This window comes from Hyaena hyaena, unplaced genomic scaffold (assembly GCF_003009895.1).
Source record: "Hyaena hyaena isolate Hyena2069 unplaced genomic scaffold, ASM300989v1 scaffold_632, whole genome shotgun sequence".
NCBI lineage: Eukaryota > Metazoa > Chordata > Mammalia > Carnivora > Hyaenidae > Hyaena > Hyaena hyaena.
This window is the reverse complement of record NW_024081263.1, coordinates 869,342-891,294: the sequence shown is the minus strand read 5'-3', so window position 1 is coordinate 891,294 and position 21,953 is coordinate 869,342. Positions and strand designations below refer to the sequence as shown.

General features: G+C 51.2%; 1 protein-coding gene across 1 annotated transcript; it reads left to right on the top strand.

Moving 5' to 3' along the window:
* Window positions 1-989: 989 nt before the first annotated feature.
* On the top strand, window positions 990-8,279 carry SLC3A2 (solute carrier family 3 member 2). The gene is made up of 9 exons (XM_039257690.1): window positions 990-1,561; window positions 1,931-2,104; window positions 2,708-2,802; window positions 5,583-5,651; window positions 5,756-5,814; window positions 5,974-6,154; window positions 6,267-6,410; window positions 7,585-7,668; window positions 7,785-8,279. Exons 1-9 carry the CDS (start codon window positions 1,129-1,131, stop codon window positions 8,130-8,132), a joined length of 1,587 nt encoding a protein of 528 aa, XP_039113621.1. The 5' UTR covers window positions 990-1,128; the 3' UTR covers window positions 8,133-8,279.
* The last annotated feature ends 13,674 nt before the right edge of the window (window positions 8,280-21,953 follow it).

Below are 21,953 nucleotides of genomic sequence, written 5' to 3'. Positions count from 1 at the left end.
CTGCAGCTGCCTCCAATGCTTAGCATAGTGAAGTGACGGGCTGGTACGGGAACCCTGGCACCCTGGGGAGATTGGGCTAATCTGTAGGAGGCCCTGCAACGTGGGGAAGAGTCTGGTCTGCTGTAGCAGAATGTTGGGCCCAGACCTGAGGCCCACCTTGGAATGTTTGCTACAGTCCATTAGGTTTTTGGCTCTTCTGGATGTCAGATTCCTAGCTGCCCGACGTCCAGGAAACTGGCGGTGGGGGAGGTGGGGTAGGGTGAGACGGGGGGTGGGGATGGGGTCAGCTTCAACTCTCCTGTCCGAACAGATTCATCTTAAAACAGGGAGAAGACTGCATTATAGTTAATTCAATAAAGTTAATGAGGCAGAGTATTGTAGTGGGCGCTCAATAGTTGCTGCATGATGAATTATTTGACCCGAACTCAAGATGAGTCTTGAAGGAAGAGCTGGAGTAAGTAAGCCCTGCGGGGAAGGGGAGGTCGGCGCCAAGTCCCACAGGCCTGAGGAGACGAGGCTAGGTGGGGGGAAGGGGAGAAATGGAGTTTGGCTGGCTCTGAGAGCGCCAGCGGCCGTGCGAAGTTGGGCCGACCACGCGGTGGTGTGAGCCCAGGGCCAGGGGCGAACGGAGGACAGCGTCCGAGAAGCCACCAGCCTTCGACGGTGGCGAAGAGGGGCCCCTGGGACCCCCGCGCTGGGGAAGTCCCCTCCCCGCCTACTCCTGGGGCGGGACAAATCAGACTCCTAAGACTACCCACCTAAGAAGGTAGTTCCGTGCTCAACCTTCTTAGCGTCGGACTGGGAGGACCTTTAGGGGTAAACAGGTTCGAGAAGGGGGAACGGGGGCGCACAGCGGTGGGAAGCGTGCTCGGGGTATTAGTCACCCTACGCCGCCCACCGGTGCAGTCCCAGAAAGGGTGATCCGGGCGGTTCCTCTTTAAGGGGCGGGCAGGGGCGGGGCTTCCCGTCTCTTTCCGGGAGGCTGCGTCCTCCCCACCCCAGACGCGAACCAGAAGCTGCGCCTGGTCGCGTGTTCCCGGGAGGCAGGGCTGGGGCTGGGAGATCGGGGCCGGAGTCCAGCCACCACTTGATCGCAGACTGCATCGTGTCGCCGGTTCCGCAGGGACCATGAGCCAGGACACTGAGGTGGACATGAAGGAGGTGGAGCTGAACGAAATGGAGCCGGAGAAGCAGCCGATGAACGCGGCGTCCGGGGCGGCCATGGCCGTAGTCGCGGCGAGCGGCGCCGAGAAGAACGGCCTGGTTAAGATCAAGGTGGCCGACGACGAGGCGGAGGCAGCGGCCGCGGCCAAGTTCACTGGCCTGTCTAAGGAGGAGCTGCTGAAGGTGGCGGGCAGTCCCGGCTGGGTGCGCACCCGCTGGGCGCTGCTGGTGCTCTTCTGGCTCGGCTGGCTGGGCATGCTGGCGGGCGCGGTGGTCATCATTGTGCGGGCGCCGCGCTGTCGCGAGCTGCCCGCGCAGAGCTGGTGGCACAAGGGCGCCCTCTACCGCATCGGTGACCTGCAGGCCTTCCAGGGCCACAAGGATGGCGACCTAGCGGGTAAGATATGGGCGCGACCCTGGGTTATCGGGCCACTGGCTCCGATCCTGTCCCCAGATTGACGCAGACGGTTGTCCACCTCACCCTGTACTCGCCGGCACCCTGGACCCGGGGACATAGCTTCTCCTTTCTTTGAAGAACACTGCCCCTACGCCCTCTTCCACGAGGATGGCTGACTCAGCGTCCTCACGTCCCCTGCGGAAGCCGGCAGCTGATGGTTTCGGAAGTAATGCGCCGGGCACCTTGCGTCAGCTCCTCGGAGTCTCGTGATCGAGGCTCCCCCGCACTTAGTTCCTGAGGGAGGGGAGAATAGGGGCGATCAGGGACCTCTCAGAGGGGCTACCCTTTAAACCTGCCTCCCCATTTCAGGCCTGAAGGGGCACCTCGATTACCTGAGTACCCTGAAGGTGAAGGGCTTTGTGCTGGGTCCAATTCACAACAACGAGAAGGATGACCTCGCGGGGACCAACTTGGAACAGATCAACCCTGCTCTCGGCTCCAAGGAAGATTTTGAAAATCTCTTGCAATCGGCCAAGAAAAAGAGTGGGTGTCCTGGGATTGTCGAGGAAGCTTCTGGAAAGGGGTTGGCCTGGCCACAGGAAAGACAGGATAGGGTTTTTGTTTGGTTTACTCCTGCCTGGCTCTCAGTTTTCCTAAGGCAGGTACAAGTTGCCTGCGGTTTGTTAGGCTTCAGCCTGAAATGAATTTGCCGAGTTGTTCAGAGACTTTTAACTTGGCTGTGTGTGCATTCACTTATCTTCTGGGCTTCAGTGCCCTTGTTTGCAAAATATAGGCTTTTGCTGATCCAGTGGTTTTTAAACTTGTAAAGGAATGGATCCTTTTGAGAAAAATATCCAACTAGAATCTTGTCTTATTTTAAGAGGGTTCACTTTGGGAGTGGGGAACCCAGGGCCCCAGAGCTTAGCCTTCTCGACTACACCGCCTTCCTTCTGCTCAATGAGGTTTTAAGCCCCTCCACTCACATCTTTGTTTCAACGGAGTAAGTTTTGCTGGGGTTCAGATCTAAGCTTTTTGTGCCAAATGGTAACAGAAGGGGTTGTCCACTCACTTGTATTTGTCGATTTCTTCCATTCCCGTCACCCCAGCGTCTTGCTCACAACTCTCTTTTTTCCTCCATCGTTCCAGGCCTCCGGGTCATTCTGGACCTCACTCCCAACTATGAGGGCCAGAACTCATGGTTCCTTGCCTCTCAGATTGACGCTGTGAGCGCCAAGATGAAGGTCAGTGTGTTGGTGCTGGTGGCTGACGGGAGCTGGCTGCTGGGGCCGTGTCCATCCTCCCAGCAGGCACTGCAAACCTAGCCGGGCTCCAGCTGAGGGGCCCCTTGCTCCTTGGAGCCAAGCTGGCACGCCCCTCCCACAGGCAGAGGGTAGTCCCACAGTGCACCCTGGTTTTGCTTGTTCCTTTTCTGGCCACTCATTTTCTTTGTTTCCTCAACTCTGATGGTTAATGGTGCCAGGAAAGGAATTTCTCAGATGTCGATCTGGGTTTGATTTTGCTTCCTTTGGGGAGAGGAAGCCGTTTCTCTGTGGGAATCCTGTCGTGTCTGGTTTCCCAGTTCTTGTTTGATGTATTTTTGGAGCGGAGCCCAGTCTGAAACCATAAGCATTGTGGTCGTCTTATGCATCTGGGACCAAGCCAAGTATTTTGGATATTTGTTCTAAATTTTTCTGTAACCACCCAAGGTCCCTTTCATCTCTCGTCTGTCAATGAAGAAGCTTGACGGGGTTCAGAGGGGCTTGATGTGCTTACGATTTGAGGTCTCAAGTAGTCTCATTTCTGTAACCTGCTCTCCCTGAGTGAAGGTAGAAGCTCAAAGGCTATACTCAGCAGGCTGCGAGTGGGATTTTGTCACCCAAGCTCCTAATGCCTGGGTTCTAGGACACTGGCCAGTTTAGCAGAGGTTGGTTAGGCTTCAGCCTAAAATGAGTAGAACAACAATGGAGCAGACCCTGCCCCTTTGCTGGTGGCTGGGATTCTGAGGTAGAATTCTTTACTCCCATGGGGTGCCTGGGTGGCTTAGTCGGTTAAGCGTCCGACTTTCGCTTAGGTCATGATCTTGCGGTTCGTGGGCTCAAGCCCCGCGTCGGGCTCTGTGCTGACTGCCAGGTCAGAGCCTGGAGCCTGTTTCAGAGTCTGTGTCTCCCTCTCTTTCTGACCCTCCCCTGCTCACGCTGTCTCTCTTTCTCTCTCTCCTAGAAATAAATAAAAATATTAAAAAAAAAAAAGAATTCTTTACTCCCAGCATTTCCATAAGACCCTTGGGGTCATCTAGTTCAGCCCTGGCTAATTGCAGGAAGACCCTTTTAAAGTTATTGATGGTAGGAGTGCCTGGGTGGCTCAGTCGATTAAGGGTCCGCTCAGGTCATGATCTCACGGTTTGTGGGTTTGAGCCCCACGTCGGGCTCTGTGCTTACAGCTCAGAACCTGGAGCCTGCTTCTGATTCCGTATCTCCCTCTCTGCTCCTCCCCAGCTCGTGCTGTCTCTCTCTCTCAAAAATAAATAAACATTAAAAAAAATTAAACAACAACAACAAAGTTATTGATGGCTGTGGGGGGTGGTCGCCTGGCTGGCTTAGTCAATGGAACATGTGACTCTTGATCTCAGGATTGTGGGTTCAAGCCCCATGATGTGGGTAGAGCTTACTTAAAAAAAAAATCTTAAAAGTTATTGATGAGGGGATGTTTTCAGATGGAATGGCTTGAGGACTGGTAGCCTTGAGTGAAAATGGAGACGAGAGGAGATATGGAAAGGGAAGAAGGAACCTCGGGGGTGGGGTTCTCTGCCTGGGCCTGTTTTGCAAAGCTGGCTTCTCTTCTCAAATCATCTAAACTGCCCTGGGGCTGTGCTTTGAACTTCACTCTTTCATCTTTGGCCTTGTTCAGACCTGCTGTCTTAGGCACACCTCCCCAGGCCTCACGACACTGGGAGAAGAGTAAGTACACTTGTCTTCTGATCTTGGCTAGCATTTTGGATCCTCTGCTGCTCTCTGACTGTGGTCTTATTATTTTTGAGAGAGAGAAAGAGAGAGACAGCACTTGAGTGGGTGGAGGGTCAGAGAGAGGGGGAGACAGGATCGGAAGCGGGCTCTGCACTGACAGCAGCGAGCCTGATGCGGGGCTCGAACCCACGTATCGTGAAATCATGACTGGAGCCAAAGTCCAAAGCTCAATGGACTGAGCCACCCAGGCACTCCTATATGAAGTTATGTTTATGAACATAACTTTTTCTCTTGGGCCTTTTCTATAGGTATCAAAGGAGAAGCCGTGTGATTTGTGATGGGGAGGAATTCAGAAGTGAAATGCTATAGCATTAAGAATCAGTGATGGTGAGGGGCACCTGGGTGGCTCAGTGAAGCATCTGACTCTAGGCTTTGGCTCAGGTCATGACCTCACCATTCATGAGTTTGAGCCCCACATCAGGCTCTGCCTTGACGGTGTGAAGCCTGCTTGGGATTCTCTCCCTCTCTGTCTCTGCTCCTTCCATGATTGTGCGTGTTCTCTCTCTCACTCTCTCTCTTTTTTTTTTTTTTTAATATTTTTTATTTATTTCTAGGGGAGAGAGAGAGACAGCGTGAGCAGGGGAGGGTCAGAGAGAGAGGGAGATACAGACTCCGAAACAGGCTCCAGGCTCCGAGCTGGCAGTCAGCACAGAGCCCGACGCGGGGCTCGAACCCACGAACCGCGAGATCATGACCCAAGCGAAAGTCGGACGCTTAACCGACTAAGCCACCCAGGCGCCCCTCTCACTCTCTCTCTTAAAATAAGTAAATAAACTTAAAAAAATTAAAAAAAGGAAAAAAAAGAATCAGTGATGGTGTAGAATTGAATTGGAGGGAGCTGAAGGCTGATAGTTAAGTGAGGCCGGTCAAGACAAGTGACTTTTCCGAGGTCATAGGTAGTGCGTGGTAGGCGAGGTTTAGCGTGGGCTGGATTTTTTAAGCCTTTGCATCAGAGTGTTGAAGGCTTTTCCTCTGTTCTTTTGCCTCCTTCCCTATAGGATGCTCTGAATTTTTGGCTGCAGGCTGGTGTGGATGGGTTCCAGGTTCGGAATGTGGAGAATTTGACGGTGAGTTCCTTTCCCTGTGAGAGGCAGAGCCTGGCTGACAGCAGAGGAACGCTTCAGGGCTTGGTAGCGTTCCCTGGTCCTTGACTTTGTTTCTTTTCTTCTAGAACGCGCCTTTGTTGTTGGCTGAGTGGCAGAACATTACCAAGAGCTTCAGCGAAGACAGGTAGGTGCCAGACCTCCCCCGCCAATTCCGCTTCACTGTGGGAACCCCTCAGTAGAGTGCCAGACCCCAGGAATGGGGCTTTCCTGTCCAAAGAACCTTCTTCACCTTCATTCTTTGATTGTTCTTAACCAACCTTGTTCCCTGCCTTGCTCTGTACAGACTCTTGATCGCGGGAACCGAGTCCTCTGAACTTCAGCAGATCCTGAGCCTCCTTGGATCCACTGAGGACCTGTTATTGACTAGCTCGTACCTGTCAGGCTCCATTTCCACCGGGAAGCATGCAGAACTCCTGGTCTCCCAGTATTTGAATGCCACTGACAGTCGCTGGTGCAGCTGGAGTGTGAGTACCATAGTCAGGGGAGAAGGGGCGGGAGGAGGCCTTTTAGAGGAAGGGTGTGGGCAGATGGAGGCAGAGGCGGGCTTTGGGGCTCACAGTGCATCCATCCCTGCAGGTGTCTCAGGCGGGGCTCCTGACTTCCTTTGTGCCGGCCCATCTTCTCCGCCTCTACCAGTTGCTGCTCTTCACCTTGCCAGGGACCCCGGTTTTCAGCTATGGAGACGAGATTGGCTTGGAGGCAGCTACCCTGCCTGGCCAGGTATGGCTGGCCGCCTCCCTGGTGCAGTGCGGGAGGTCATGTTCCCCAGTCACGATGGGTCTGTGGCTGGTTGCAGGTAGATGTGAGCCGTGGGTGGAACTGCGTTTGACTCCTGGTCGGCCACCTGGGCAGTAGCCGAGTTGCCCTGGCAACTTCTTTCACGGCCCTAGTCTTGATCACCTCTTCTGGGACCTTGCGTTTCTTAGAGGGAAGTTGGGATTCAGTGAGAGCATATTTGAAAATGCAATGCCTGGTACCTCGTAGGTGTTCCATATGGGAGCCATCAGTCCATTCATTCATTCTTTCATTCATGTGGGCAGTGGGTAGGTACTCTGGTGGGCTCATGCCCTCCAGCAACTCCTAGTTTAGAGAGGGACCCGGATGAGTAAGAGAAACACACGGTAGCCAGTGCTGAGATGGGCTAAGAGCATGAAGGTGCTCACTTAGCTCTAGCCTCAGGGTTAGAGGTTGACACCCAAGCTGGTATTTACAGAACTGATCATGCAGGTTTTCCACGGTTTTATGGAGTAATTCCTATATGCCACGCACAGAGGACACAGCAATGCACAGAAGAGCTGGAGGTGGGGAAGTTAGATAATAAGCAAAGAGAATAAAGATTCCCAATGCTGGGGCCCCTGGGTGGCTCAGTCTAGATTAAGTGTCTGGCTTTGGCTCAGGTCCTGATCTCATGGTTTGTGAGTTCGAGCCCCATGTCGGGCTCTGTGATCACAGCTCGGAGCCGGCAGCCTGCTTTGGATTCTGTGTCTCTCTGTCTCTTTGCAGCTCCCCCACATGCACTCTGCTTCTCTCTCTCAAAAATAAGTAAACGTTAAAACAAAATTAACAATGCCCAGTGCTGCTAAGTGCTGTGCAAAAGAGAGCAGTGTCAGGGGCCTAGAGAAGAGGGGATGGGGGCAGTTTGCCATTGTGTGGCCACAGAAGTTCTAGTGAGACTGGAGGGCAGTGAGGAAGCCAGCCTGTGGCCGTCTGGGACAAAAGCCCTCCAGACTGACGCGACAGGGCGCGCAGGGAGCTGAGGTGGGGGCCGGCCTTGCTTGTCCAGTAGAAGTTAGGCCAGGGTCGGCGGAGGCCCTGCACGGATGGGGCTGGGAACGGAAGGCGAAGGGAGAGCAGGCCCAGGCCTTTCCCAAATCCTGTTTTCCCTGCTTTTCAGCCCGCAAAGGCTCCACTCATGCCCTGGGATGAATCCGGCTTCCCTGACACCTCAGGACCTGGAGGTACCAACATGACTGTAAAGGTAAGGGTTTTGGGGTGTGCCAGGCCCGCTTAGCCGAGGCGGGGTGTGTGTGGCTTGTAGGAGTCTGTGCCCAGGGGTGTCCTTCATCTTTTCTTGCTGTGACCGTCACTTAACAGGGCCAGAATGAAGACCCCAACTCCCTCCTGTCTCTGTTCCGGCGACTGAGTGACCAGCGAGGCAAGGAGCGCTCTCTGCTACATGGGGACTTCCACGTCCTCTCCTCGGGGCCTGACCTCTTCGCCTACGCCCGCCAGTGGGACCAGAATGAGCGCTTCCTGGTAGTGCTCAACTTTGGGGGTGTCGGCCAGCCAGCCAGGCTGCCGCCCATGGCCAGCCTGCCAGCCAGGGTCAGTCTGCTGCTCGGCACCCACCCAGGCCGCGAGGAGGGTGCCTCTCTCGAGCTGGAGCACCTAAAGCTGGAGCCCTACGAGGGGCTGTTGCTCCACTTCCCCTACGTGGCCTAACAGGACCCGTTTCCTCTCCCCTCCCCTCCCCTTCCCAGGCCCTTAGGGTCCCGGTTTCTTTTTGTTTGTTTGTTTGTTTTTTACGGACACAGATTGCAGTTCAAAGGTGTTTTCTGGCTTCAAATAAAAGTCGCCCCTGCCTGGTGAGGTCTTGTCTTCCCTTACTCCTCTGTCCCAGCTGGAATTTGCCCCCCTCCCCGCTCCCCATGCGTGCTCACACATACACAGTGATCAGGGCTAGAGAGTTCCATGCACTTGCTCCAGCCCAGAGAGGGAGGGGCCTTCTAGGCTCCTAACAACAAGGAGGTATGAGGGTCAAGACTAGGGTCTGGGCCAGGGGCCTCTCCTGGAGGTCTTCGGCCTTACTGAGTCTTTCCTTCTCCCCCTCAGCAACGGTCTCAAGCCAAGTGTGGTCAGGCTTCCTGGTTTTTGCAGACTTGGCCTCTCAGGGAGAAGGAGTGGGAGCCGGGCAGCCTGCTTCCGAAGAGCTACTTCTAAAGGGTACTAGAGGGCATTCATTCAACAAGAATCTGTTGGGCACTCAGCACGTGCCAGGAATTGTTTTAGGTCCTGGGGCCACAGGAGAGGACAAAGTTCAAGATCTTTCTCTTCTGGTCTTATAAGGCTTCTAGTTTGGTGAGGGAATGGAGAGGAAATAAGGGGAATACAAGTTTGAGTGCCGTGGATATAGTGATAATGTTCCCAGAGGACAAAGTGAGGCAGGAAGAGAGGTAGGGGCTGGGGCTGAGGGAGCTTGAGGGGGGGAGGGGAGACCTCACCGAGGCGGTGCCATGGGATTGAAAGGCCTGAAGTAAAGGAGGGGGTTCATTTGCCAGATACCTGGGGAAGGGGGCTCTTCAGTGCCTTAGGGGGACCATGCTTTACTTGAGGGGGAGAGGATGGGGGGTGAGGCCCGGCTGGCAAGGGTTGGGCAGATCATGAAGGTCAGAGTACGGTGGTCACAAAGCAGGTGTAAAGAATTTGGGAAGCTGTGCAGTTTGAGGGCACAGTCCCCATGAGACTGCCCTCACTTCAGACACCAGCTGCAAGCTCAGGTCTCTGAACCCATCCTCAGCATCTAATACTAGCATGACCAACACAACTCAAAAGCACTAACATCACAGTGCCTGTGTGATTTTAAGTTTATTTTCAGAGACAGCGTGTGTGTGTGTGTGTGTGTGTGTGTGTGTGTGTGTGTGTGTGAGCAGCAGAGAGAGGCGGGAGAGACAGAATCCCAAGCAGGCTCCACTCTATCAGCACCGAGCCCAACGTGAGTCTCAAACTCATGAACTGTGAGATCATGACCTGAGCTGACATCAAGTGTCCGTGGACGATTAACTAACTGAGCCACCCAGGTGCCCCCAGATTACAGTGGGATTCCCCCCCCCACATTTATTTATTTTTGAGCGATAGAGACAGAGCACGAATGGGGGAGGGGCAGAGAGGGAGACACAGAATCTGAAGCAGGCTCTAGGTTCTGAGCAAGCTGTCAGCGCAGAGCCCGATGCGGGGCTCGAACCCCCGAACAGTGAGCTGATGACCTGAGCCGAAGTTGGACGCTCAGCCGACTGAACCACCCAGGTGCCCCAAGATTACAGTGTTTTTAACAGAAGGATACACCTTCAACCAAAGGACAGGTTGCGTAGGGTGGAATGGGGGGGGAGGGGGGACAGGCGGGGGGAGGCTCCAAGCGTGAAGCTTCCTGTAGATTGTCTCCTCCCAGTGGGGTCCTGGGCCTGAGACCTCCCCCTGGTTTGTAACACACAGTGTGGCCAAGCAGGAAAGCTCGCCCAGAGCCTTGGTGTCCAGAGTTCTTGAGTGTCACTCAGATAACTGCCCACGTGCCTGACCTTTACTCCACTTGCCCCAGAGGTCATGTGTCACAAAGCACTCCTTACAAATCACACTGTTAGACAGACAGATGTCTGAAGTCCCCAGACAGACACTCCCCCTGTCAGGACATTCCAGGGAACCTAGAGATCACTACCCAGGAGGGCAAAGGCTGGACTTGGAAGGTAAGACTTAAGTCAGAGGGAGAGGGATGGGAGGGAGTGGGAGGGCTGTGAGCAGCATGGCGGGTTTTGGCCGACTCCCTGGCTGTCCCGCTTGCAGAGACACCAGTCAGGGTGGCTGTTAATGGCTGCAGCTCAGTAGACTTAGCGGATTCACAGCAGTGGTGGTGGTAAGAGGTGTTTGGGTCCAGATTGGCCTCATGGACCCTGGGGTGAAGTCTGCTCCCACCAACAGCTTTCTTATGGGAAAGAACACTGGTTCCTGCACCATGGGGCTTAGGTGGGGCCTGGGCCTCTAAGGGGGTCTTGGTAGAGGGGACAGGTCAAGAGACTAGATGGCCCAGTTAAGGCCCAGCTCTTGTTTGCTCACGTGATTTCTCTAGCCCCTCACCTGTGCCAAGGGCTGCGCGGCCACGTGCTCAGGTGCCCGGGCGCAGTTCCTGAGAAGACACGCCCTGCACATTCTGACTCTTGTCTGATCTGGGCTCTCCTTGGCTCTTTCCCAGGGTGCCAGCTACAGCCCCCTCTCCCCCCCTTCCCGTTTTACATCTGCTCTGCCTCCTCTCCGACCCAGTTGATATCATGGCCGTCCCTATAGTCCCTACAGACAGAGTCTCATCCTCATTTCATGCTTTGTTTTTTCGTTTTTCTTTAAAATTTTTTTTAACGTTTATTTACTTTTAAGAGAGAGAGACAGAGCATGAGTGGGGGAGGGGCAGAGAAAGGGAAGGAGATACAGAATCGGAAGCAGGCTCCAGGCTCTGAGCTGTCAGCACAGAGCTCGAGTGGGGCTCAAACTCACTGACCGTGAGATCATGACCTGAGCTGAAGTCAGATGCTTAGCTTAACTGAGCCACCCGGGCGCCCCTCATGCTTTGTAACTAAATTACTGTAGACTTTTCACATTTTTCAAATTAAAAATTTTTATTTTATTTTATAAAAAAATTTTTTTAAACATTTATTTTTGAGAGAGAAAGAGAGAGAGAGAGAGACAGAACGTGAGCAGAGGAGGGGCAGAGAGAGAGGGAGACAGAATCCATCCTAAGCAGGTGCAAGACTCTGAGCTGTCAGCACAGAGCCTGATGTGGGGCTCAAGCTCACCACCAGTGAGATCATGACCTGAGCCAAAGTTAGACGCTTAACTGAGCCACCTAGGTGCCCCTAAATTTTTAAAAGTCATCTTTAAAAAATTTTTAAGGGGCGCCTGGGTGGCTTAGTCGGTTAAACGTCCGACTTTCGCTTAGGTCATGATCTCATGGTTCGTGGGTTCGAGCCCCGCGTTGGGCTCTGTGCTGACTGCCAGCTCAGATCCTGGAGCCTGTTTCAGAGTCTGTGACTCCCTCTCTCTCTCGCCCTCCCCTGTTCACGCTGTCTCTCTCTCTCTCTCTCTCTCCTAGAAATAAAAAAAAAAAAAACATTAAAAAATTTTTAAGTCATCTCTACATCCACTGTGGAATATATCCACACCTACCAACTGAGCCTGCGAGGTATCCGACTTTCACTTTAAAAAAAAATTTTTTATTATTTATTTATTTAAAAAATTTAAATGTATATTTATTTTTGAGAGAGAGTGAGAGACAGAGTGCAAGCACGGAAGAGGCAGAGACAGAGGCAGACACAGAATCTGAAGCAGCTCCAGGCTCTGAGCTGTCAGCACAGAACCTGACACAGGGGTTGAACTCACGAACTGCAAGATCATGACCTGAGCTGAAGTTGGACGCTTAACCAACTAAGCCACCCAGGCGCCCCCCACCCCATCTTTCCTTTTTTTTTAAATGGTGCCTTTTATTTTTTTCAACATTATTTATTTTGAGAGAGAGAGAGTGAGTGGGGGAAGGGCAAAGAGGAAGAGAGAGAGAGAATCCCAAGCAAGGTTTGCGCTCTCAGCGCAGAGCCCAATGTGGGGCTCGAAGCCATGAACATGAGATTATGACCTGAGATAAGGCATTTTACTGGCTGAGCCACCCAGGTGCCCCAACTTTCACTTTTTAAAAAGCCCTTTCCTAGTTCATACAGGGGTGCTTGTAAGCTTGGGGGGGCCTAGTTATAGACGAGTCAGGATGATTATAAGGTTTTTGTCCAGAGCAGCTGGAAGTCTGGATTTGCCTTTACTAAGGTGGACAAGACTGCAGGTTTAATTGTATACATATCATAAACTTTACCATGTTAACTGGTTTTGGGTGGAGTTCAGTGGCATTAAGTATATTTGCACTGTGGGGCACCCGGGGGGCTCAGCTGGTCAAGCGTCCCACTCTTGATTTCGGCTCAGGTCATGAACTCATGGTTTGTGAGTTCGAGCCCTACATGGGGCTCCTTGCTGACAGCACAGAGCCTGCTTGGGATTCTCTCCCTCTCTCTGCCCCTCCCCCCACTCATAATCTTTCAAAAAGAAAAAAAATAAATTAAAAAAAAGTATATTCTCATTGGTGTCCAACCATCCCCACCATCCCCACTCAGAATGTTTTCATCTTCCCAAACTGAGGCTATACCTATCAAATACTAGCTCCCTCCCTCCATAGCGTCATTTATTTATTTATTTATTTATGAGAGGGTGCAAACAGGGGAGGGGCAGAGAGAGGGGGACAGAGGATCTGAAGTGGGTTCTGCACTGACAACGGAGAGCCTGATGCGAGGCTTGAACTCACAAACTGTGAAATCATGACCTGAGCCGAAGTCCGACACTCAGCCGACTGAGCCACCCAGGTGCCCCTCTCCATATCTGATTTTATTTATTTATTTTTTTTAATTTTTTTTTAATGTTTTATTTCTAGGAGAGAGAGAGAGAGAGAGACAGCGTGAGCAGGGGAGGGTCAGAGAGAGAGGGAGTCACAGACTGAAACAGGCTCCAGGCTCTGAGCTGGCAGTCAGCACAGAGCCCGACGTGGGGCTCGAACCCACGAACCGCGAGATCAGGACCTAAGCGAAAGTCGGACGCTTAACCGACTAAGCCACCCAGGCGCCCCCCATATCTGATTTTAAAATAGCAAATAAATAAACCAAAAATTAAATGCAGCCACTAAAACTCCCAAGATACTGGGTGAGGTCCTTGCTGGTAAGGCCCAAACCCGTGTGCTGTTGGAGAGCAGATGAGAAGGTCAATGTGTGGATCCTCGGAATCTGCAAGCTGTACTGTTAAGGGCCTCAGCTTCCACTTCCCACGTTAAAGAAGGAAGGAAACAGAGGCAGATGCGGTTGCAGAAGCTGTCTCCTTAGCCCCTCAACAGCCCTATGAAGGAGGGACTCTTACCCCATTATCATAACTGAGGCAAGCGGCCAGAATGCCTTTCCCAAGGGCAGTCTGAGCTGCCAGCAGGGCTCCCCTGAGGTAGAGGGAGCCAGAGTTAGAGGAGCCTATGCTGTTTCCTTCCTTTTACTTATTTATTTATTTATTTATTTATTTATTTATTTATTTAATGTTTTATTTATTTCTGAGAGAGAGAGACAGCTCAAACAGGGAAGGGTCAGAGAGAGAGGGAGACACAGAATCTGAAACAGGCTCCAGGCTCTGAGCTGTCAGCACAGAGTCTGACACGGGGCTTGAACCCACGAACCGTGAGATCATGACCTGAGCTGAAGTCGGATGCTTAACCGACTGAGCCACCCAGGCGCCCCTTTATTTATTTATTTATTTATTTATTTTTAAACATTTTTTAATACTTGTGTATACTTGAGGTGAGGAAGAGACAGAGCATGAGTGGGGGAGGAGCAGAGAGAGAGGCAGACACAGAATCCGAAGCAGGCTCCAGGCTCTGAGCTGTCAGCACAGAGCCCGACCCAGGGTTCAAACTCATGAGCCGTGAGATCATGACCTGAGCTGAAGTCGGACGCTTAACCGACTGAGCCACCCGGGAGCCCCTGCTTCCTTCATTTCATACAAGTATTGATTCCTGCTCTGCTCCTTGTACTTCCTGGAGTCAAGGTGAACAGGACCCTTGCCTCACGTGGCTCCCAGCCTCCACAAAGGACCAAATGTTTGGGATTTTAAGCACCGGGGGCTAGTTCTTAAAGGTTAAGAACACTTTTAAGTGAGATCGTTGATTTAACAAGATTTCCCTTTTTGTTTTCTTTGAAGTCACCGTAATGTACACTTGAGGATGGCGTGGATCTGGTCGACAGAGGAGGCCAAGGGCTCTGAAGCAAAGGGCCCCTCTCAGTCCGCAGCGAACTAGGCTCCATGGAGGACAGAGAGTTTAACCCAGGGGAGATCGGGAAAAGCTTCCTGAAGTCTTCATTTGAGCTGAGACAGAGGCACCAGTAAGCATTTGTGTGACACACTTGAGGGACAGGGTCACCGGGCAGAGGGGACATTATGTATAGCCACTCAGTTAAGAGAGTGCAGTGCATGTGAGGACCAGACAACATGGTACTCATTTGGAAATGGTGAGAGCCAGTCAGAGGCTGAAGCTCAAAGTTGTCTATACTCTGCCCCGTATGAGGATGAGTGGTCCCCACCCTCATCCAGAATCCTCTGGGAAAATCTCTCACATTCAACATCCACTGAATCAGAATCTCGAAGGGGTGAGCCTAGGAGTTGGTTTTTATTTTTATTAAAAAAATTTTTTTTAACATTTATTTTTTGAGAGACAAAGAGAGGCAGAGTGTGAGTGGAGGAGGGGAGAGAGAGAAGGAGTCACAGATTCCAAAACAGGCTCCAGGCTCTGAGCTGTCGGCACAGATGGAAGTTTCCAGCAGGGGGCGGTCTGCAGCTCAGAAAAGGGAGGTGGGGTTGCATCTTATGAGCGTGAAGGATGCCCTGGTGAGCTTGTGGGCTGAGAAGGGCAGAAGGGAGAGCTTGGATACCCGAGGACTGGCGCCATTTGCAGCACAGACATGGAGGAGGGACCCACAGAAGGGAGCAGAACGCTGGGGGTGCAGACAGGGAGGCATGAAGAGGAGACCAGGTTTGCGTCCGCCAGAGCAGACCTGTCCCAACTGGCCTTCAGTTTGGTGGCATCTCTGGCCGCCTTCTGGCAGTCTTCTCCGGAGCACTTCAGGGGATGACGGAGAAGCGAAGTTTTCTAATTGTAAGGGTAGGAAGGGATTCCTACAGTTTTCTCGACAGTTATCGGTCTGAGTTTCTGGTTTTCTTAGGCAACAAAAGAATTTATTGAAAGGCCATCAGGAACTGCCAGGAGGGGCAGGACCAGACTTGGAAAGTGGGCAGGAAGCAAGTGCCAAGCAGCAGGAAGTACAACTGCCTTTTAACTGGAACAGCCTGGGAGGCTGCCCCCAGAGGGCACGCTGCCAATACGCATGCAGTTGGACACGAATCCCTGGCCTGTGGGTGATGCTGAACTCCAGAGTGGAGGTGCCGTGCCTGCACTGAGGACACTCTTTCCCAGTTCACAACAGGGGGGCTGATCAGCCTGGGGGGGGGGGCCTAGGTAGAGAAGAATCGAGGATGATTGATTATAAGGTTTTGGCTGGAGCTGTTGGGAGGCTGGATTTGCCTTTACTGAGGTGGAGAAGACTGCCGGAGGAACGGGTTTATGTATTTAATTAATTTATTTATTTAAAAAATTTTTTAAATGTTTTATTTATTTCTGAGAGAGAGAGAGACAGCATGAGCAAGGGAGGGTCCGAGAGGGAGAGAGACACAGAATCCAAAGCAGCCTCCCGGCTCTGAGCTAGCTGTCAGCACAGAGCCTGATGCGGGGCTCGAACCCATGAACCGTGAGATCATGACCTGAGCCCAAGTCGGACGCCCAACCGACTGAGCCACGCAGGCGCCCCAGAATGGGTTTAATAGGGGGAAATGAGGGTCACCTGGGTGGCTCAGCCGGTTGAGCGTCTGACTTGGGCTCAGGTCATGATCTCACGGTTCGTGGGTTCGAGTCCCGCATAGGACTTACTGCTGTAAGCACAGAACCTGCTTCAGATCCTCTGTCCCCCTCTCTTTGCCTCTTCCCTGCTCGTGCTCTCTCTCTCTCTCTCTCTCAAAAATAAATAAATATGATTTTTTTTTTTTTTAAAAGAAGAGAGAAATCAGCAGCTCAGTTTGGGCCTCGTCTCCTCTGAGAGCTGACAGACACCTGGATGGAAAGGTCAAGATGTTGGCAGGACATACTGGTCCGGCATTGGCGCCACCACCTGGGCTGGGGACTTGAACCTGGGAGTCGTGTGTACGGTTGGCTTTTAGAGCCACAGAATGACCAGAGGGGGCTGGTGGGGTAAGCGTAGAGAGGGAAGAGAAGTGGAGTCAGCCCTTCACAGGTCAGAGGGCCAGTGAGGTAGGTGGGAGCGTGCGCCATGGAGACCAAGGTGACAGGCAAATGCTGCTCTTGGGGGAGCGGGGTATTGGGGGAAGGCTGCTGGGTTTATCGGCATGGAGGTCTTTGGTGACCTTGACCTTGACAAGGCAGTTTTGGTTGCGGCTGGGGCAAGAGCCAACTGGCGGGCGCTTAGGGGGCCAGAGGGGACAGGCTGGAGTCAGTGTCTAGAAAAAGCAGAGCTGCTCAGAAAGGGAGAGAAACGAGGCAGAAGCTGGAGGAAGAGACCTGAAGTCTTTGGTGCCTTTCAGATGGGAGGGAACTTTTGCTTAAGTGGAGGGGGAAGTGCCAGAGGAGAGAGACAGCACCTTGCCGGGTGGGTGTCTCTGCGGGAGGGAGAGGGGACGGGGTCTAGGGTAAGGACGGGGGGGGGGGGGGGGGGGGGGGGAACCGGCTGGGGGTGCAGCATACGGGAGACACAGGGAGACACAGTGAGACACAGGACAGGAAGAGTATAGAACTGCTGGGTAGGTGTGGCCGGAGCTTGTGGAATTCCGCCCACAGATGGCTTATTTTCTCAGTAAAACAGGAAATGAGGTCATCTGCTGAGAGTGAGAACTGGGGGCCTGGGGGTGGGGGTAGAGGTTTGAGGAGAGGGGAGAAAGCGTGAATAAACATCCAGGATCCTCCCATTCAGGATCTGGGGACGAATGGTAAGCGCAGCACCTGCGTGTTAGGTATGCACGGTCTCAGGCCTCACCCCAGACCTTTGGAATCATAATCTGAACCTGCATTCATTCACTCATTCACTCACTCATTTATTTATTTATTAATGTTTACTTATTTATTAAATTTTTTTTAAATGTTTTATTTATTTCTGAGAGAGAGAGAGGGATAGCGAGAGCAGGGGAGGGTCAGAGAGAGAGGGAGACACAGAATCTGAAGCAGGCTCCAGGCTCTGAGCTGTCAGCACAGAGCCCGACGCGGGACTCAAACCTGCGAACGATGAGATCATGACCTGAGCTGCAAGTCTGATGCTTAACCCACTGAGCCACCCAGGTGCCCCTGAACCTGCATTAAAACAACAACAACAAACAAACAAACACAGCTATTTATTCTGATGGGTCACCTGCATGGTTCAGTCAGTTAAGTGTCCAACTCTTGTTTTCACCTCAGGTCATGGTCTCATGGTTTGTGAGTTTGAGCCCCATGTCGGGCTCGGTGCTGGGACTGTGGAACCTGCTTGGGATTCTCTCTCTCTCTCTCTCTCTCTCTCTCTTTCTCTCTCTCTCTCTTAAAATGAATAAATTTTCTATTTTCAAAATATTTATTTATTTATTTATTTTGGGGGTATGCAGAGAGAGAGGGAGACACAGAATCCCAAGCAGGCTCCATGCTCTCAGCGCAGAGCCTGATGCAGGGCTTGAACTCACAAATCTGTGAGATCGTGACCTGAGCTGAAAGCAACCGACAGACACCAAGGTGCCCCTGAATTTGCATTTTAGATTCCAAGTGACTCATGCACACTTAAGTTAGACAAGTCCTGATGTAGGCAAATGGTAAAGCCACTGTTTGAAGGAAACGTAGACGGATGGCTGGGTGTTGTGAACAACCCGCTTCAGACCTGCCTTTGTTTCTTTTGGTGCTAACTAATGGAATTCCAGCACTCGGTCTTAAAAATTCCAGATCCCTCTAACTGGTGGTGACAACCCCCCCCCACAAAAAACCATTAAAAAATCCCCTAAAACCCCCACCCCCCCCAAAACAATAAAAAATCCCCACTTCTATATAAGGAGAAAATGTTCCTTTTTTTCCTGAGGCCATGGAAATGAAAGCAGATTCTTCCCTGAATCATAAAACCAGCCTCACAAATGTTATTTCTAACAAAGGAATCTTGTCAGACAATCACATTTAAGAGGAAGTTGCTTTGTCCTGGGAGAGTCACCTTTAAGTTTTAAAATCTTGCGATTCTGATTGCTTGTCTTCCTTAATAATGGGTTGCCCTGGCAATAATATTTAAATTCACATCTCTGTTTTCTAGAAGGTATAAATACTTGTGAGTTTTTTGTTAAGCCAGAGGGGGAGCGTTGGCTCCCTCTCCTCTCACGTGCAGGGGGTGAAATAATCCCCCCCTCCAAGGTTTTATTACACAAGGATTTGGAGAGTCTTGTTTCATTCAAATGAACACAGGGGAGGTAAGGACTCGTTGTGAGTGTGGAGGGTAGCGGCCGTGAGGAGGGGTGAGAGCTGAGAGCGCCTTTGGGAATAAGGCCAGGGAGTTGACTGAGGGCGAGTACAAGGATCAAGGATGTCATGGCTTCTCAGGGGAGGAAGGTTGATGGCTAGGGGTGGGAGGAGGGGGGCAGGAATGTTCTCGGGTAGGGGGGAGTAAGGACATGGGAGTGTAAGCAGCAGTTAAGGACTCTGGGCTAGAGGGAGGTCCCTGGGGCTGAGGAGATGGTGAGGCAGGCACTGCTAAGTGGAATGAGTTGCTCAGCCAAGGTGGCAGCCAGGGTGAAGAGGAGAGCCTGGGCACAGAGATCATTTGGGAACGGACTCGTGACTCCACCCCTGTCTAACCCTCAGTTTAGACTCAGTTTCCTCACAACACTGTGACACCAAATGTGTTTCTTTCCTCCCTCCCTCCCTTCCTTCCTTCCTTCCTTCCTTCCTTCCTTCCTTCCTTCCTTCCTTCCTTCCTCACACCAAACAATTCTCCTACAATTCAACTCAATTCATTCGGTTCAATTCAATTCTGGCACCATCTACTGGAGTCCACATCAGATCCCACAGGTCAAGGGCTCATTCCCACAAGACTGTCCTTCATTTGAGATGCCAGTTGCAAGGCTCAGGTTGTCACTGGAATTTCTGGCCAGGTATTATCAATTCAAAGGGTTCCCCTGACATCCTCCTCAAGTTCGAGAATTTTCTAGGATGACTCATGGAACTCAGTACAGTGCTTTTCTTACTATTAACAGTTTATTATTATAAAGGGTACAATTCAGGAACAGCTAACTAGAAGAGATGCACGGGGCAAAGTTGGGGGAAGGGAAGGTGCACATGGAGATCCCATGCCCTCTCTAGCGATGTCCTTCCCGCACCTTGATGTGTTCATGGACCTGCACGCTCTCTGTTCTCTGTCATTTAGGGGATTTTATGGAGGTGCCATCATGAAGGCATGACGGATCAAGTCCTCGGCCATTAGTGATTATAATGAACTCCAGCTCTTCTCCATTCCCTGAGGTCAGGGGTGGGGCTGAGACCTCTATTCAGGGATTGGTTCCTTTGGCAAATGCTCTAGGGTCCAGCTCTTTAGGGTCCCTCCACCCCAAGAGTTATATCATTGGCATAAACTCAGGTAGGGCCGAAAGGGGCCTGTGAATAGCAAAAGATGCTCTTCTCACACCTATTGCTCAGGGGCTGGGGACAAAGACCAAATATGTATTTCTTATTAAATCACAGATAGAGACAATGACATCCATCTTGAGGGATGTTTCAAGATCTAAAAAGAGTGTTGTCCGCATGTCAGAGCAGGGAGAATACTGATGGGAGTCAGAGAAGCCGATGGGCTTCCTGTCTAGTTCCCAGGTGTCTACGGCAGCAAACATGTAAGAATGATCACTTATTGTCCACTGTATTGCAATGTGCCTGGGACTTTACTGATCCTAAGGGGCCATGGTCTCACGTTCCAAACCCCTGGATTTGGCTGGGCAGAGGCAGAGGAGTGTGGGAAAGGGAAGTAAGACCATGGGGCTTGGAGAAGGAATGGAATGTTTATTGAGTGCTTAATATGTGACAGGCCCATCACGATCATCTTCCTTTTATAGATGAGGAAACTGACCCTTGGAATAATGAAATGATTTGTTCCAATTCACCAACTCTGGCTCCTACACTCTTGGCCTTCCTCCCAAACTTCTCTGTGGTTTCCCGAGTGATAGGGACATTAGGAGCATCTTTATTCTTAGTATTTGGTCTTTGATTCTGGTTCCTGACACACAACTCCTAAATCCCTTAGAATTTCCTGGGCGATTTCTAATGCGATGACTCTTGATAGACTCCTGGATAGTCTCAGGGTGGGGGCTTAGAAGCTTAGAACTTTCTGTGCCTGTCTTATCCTCTGGGGAGGAGAGGAGCTGGAGATTGGATTAATAATCGATCACAACTACATGATGAAGCCTCCATCAAAATCCCTACAGTATGGGGTCCAAGAGGGCTTCCCAGCTGGTAAACACATTCATGTGCTGGCTGGGTGGTACACTCCACCTCCATGGGAATAGAAGCCCCTGCACTCAGGACCCTTTAGGAACTCGCTGTTCATCGGTTCATTCTCTTTTAGTTATTACATAACCAGTAAATGTATTTGTCTGACCTCTGTGAACAATTTTTTGTGTGTGTGTGAACAAATTATTGAACAAAAAACCAAGAATATTGAGCCTGAGGAGGGAGTCGTGGGGATTCCCAACTTGTAGCCAAATCGGACATCAGTGTGGGTAACCTCAGGACCCACTACTTGAGGTTGGCATCTGACGAGGGGGGAGTCTCATAGCACTGAGCCCTTCACCGGTGAGATCGGATGTTAACTACAGGTAGTGTCAGAATCGGTTGTTGGGGGGGGAACCTGGGTGGGTCAGTTGGTTGAACGTCTGACCCTTGGTTTCGGCTCAGGTCATGATCTCACAGTTTGTGAGTTTGAGCTCTGTGTTGGGCTCTGTGCTGATGGTGTGGAGCTTGCTTGAGGTTCTCTCTTCCTCTCTCCCCCTCCTCTGCTTGCGCACTCTCTCTCAAAATAAGTAAATAGACTTAAAAAAAGAAGAATCAATTGTTGGACACCTGGCTAATGTTGGAGAATTGGCTGGTGCAGGAAGGAAAAATCCCACACATTTGGTGTCAGAAATTTTGTGAGTAGAATGTAAAGGAAACAGAACCTTTCCCTTTTTAGTGGGGCAAGAAAATTCCAAGCAGAGAAACTGGAGGGAGTGAAAAGCAGGAATGAGTGGGCTTGGGGTCTGTGTGAGGACCAGGAGAATTTCAGGGGCTGTGTAGGGTCTAGGAGGTGAGGGGTCACAGAAGAGACTGAAGAAGCACTGAATGGAAGGCTTTTGGAGGCTGAGGGGCTTGCATTTTTATCTCAAGCTATTGGCTAGTTGTCAGCAAGGGATTGGCAGCATCAATTCTATATTTTGGCAAAATCACTTTGGCCGAAGCATGGAGGATGAATGGGAATGAGATCAATTAAGTCGGCGGTTGGCAAATTACAGCTGGTTGGCCTGTTTTTGTGCCCATTGTAAGTTAAGAACGGGTTTTGCATTTTTAAATGGTGAAAAAAAGATTTAAAAAATCAAATGAGGAATAATATTTTGTGACGCGTGAACATTAGGTGCAATTCAAATCTCAGTGGAATTTAAATAAAGTTTTATTGGAACACAGCCATGTTCATTTGCTTATGTATTGGTTATGGCTGCTTTTGCCTAACAATGGAAAAATTGAGTAGCTGTGACAGAGACTATAATACATAAGTACCTACATAATGTTCTTAATTTTGCCTCTTGGTCCACAGAGCCTAAAACATTTACTATCCGGCCCTTTGTAGAGAAAGTTTG

Bases quoted from the DNA above. Each gene is read 5' to 3' on its own strand.
- SLC3A2 (XM_039257690.1), top strand. From the start codon at position 1,129: ATGAGCCAGGACACTGAGGTGGACATGAAGGAGGTGGAGCTGAACGAA. The intron at 2,105-2,707 runs GTGGGTGTCCTG...CCATCGTTCCAG, and splicing joins GCAATCGGCCAAGAAAAAGA to GCCTCCGGGTCATTCTGGAC. The intron at 2,803-5,582 runs GTCAGTGTGTTG...CCTTCCCTATAG, and splicing joins CTGTGAGCGCCAAGATGAAG to GATGCTCTGAATTTTTGGCT.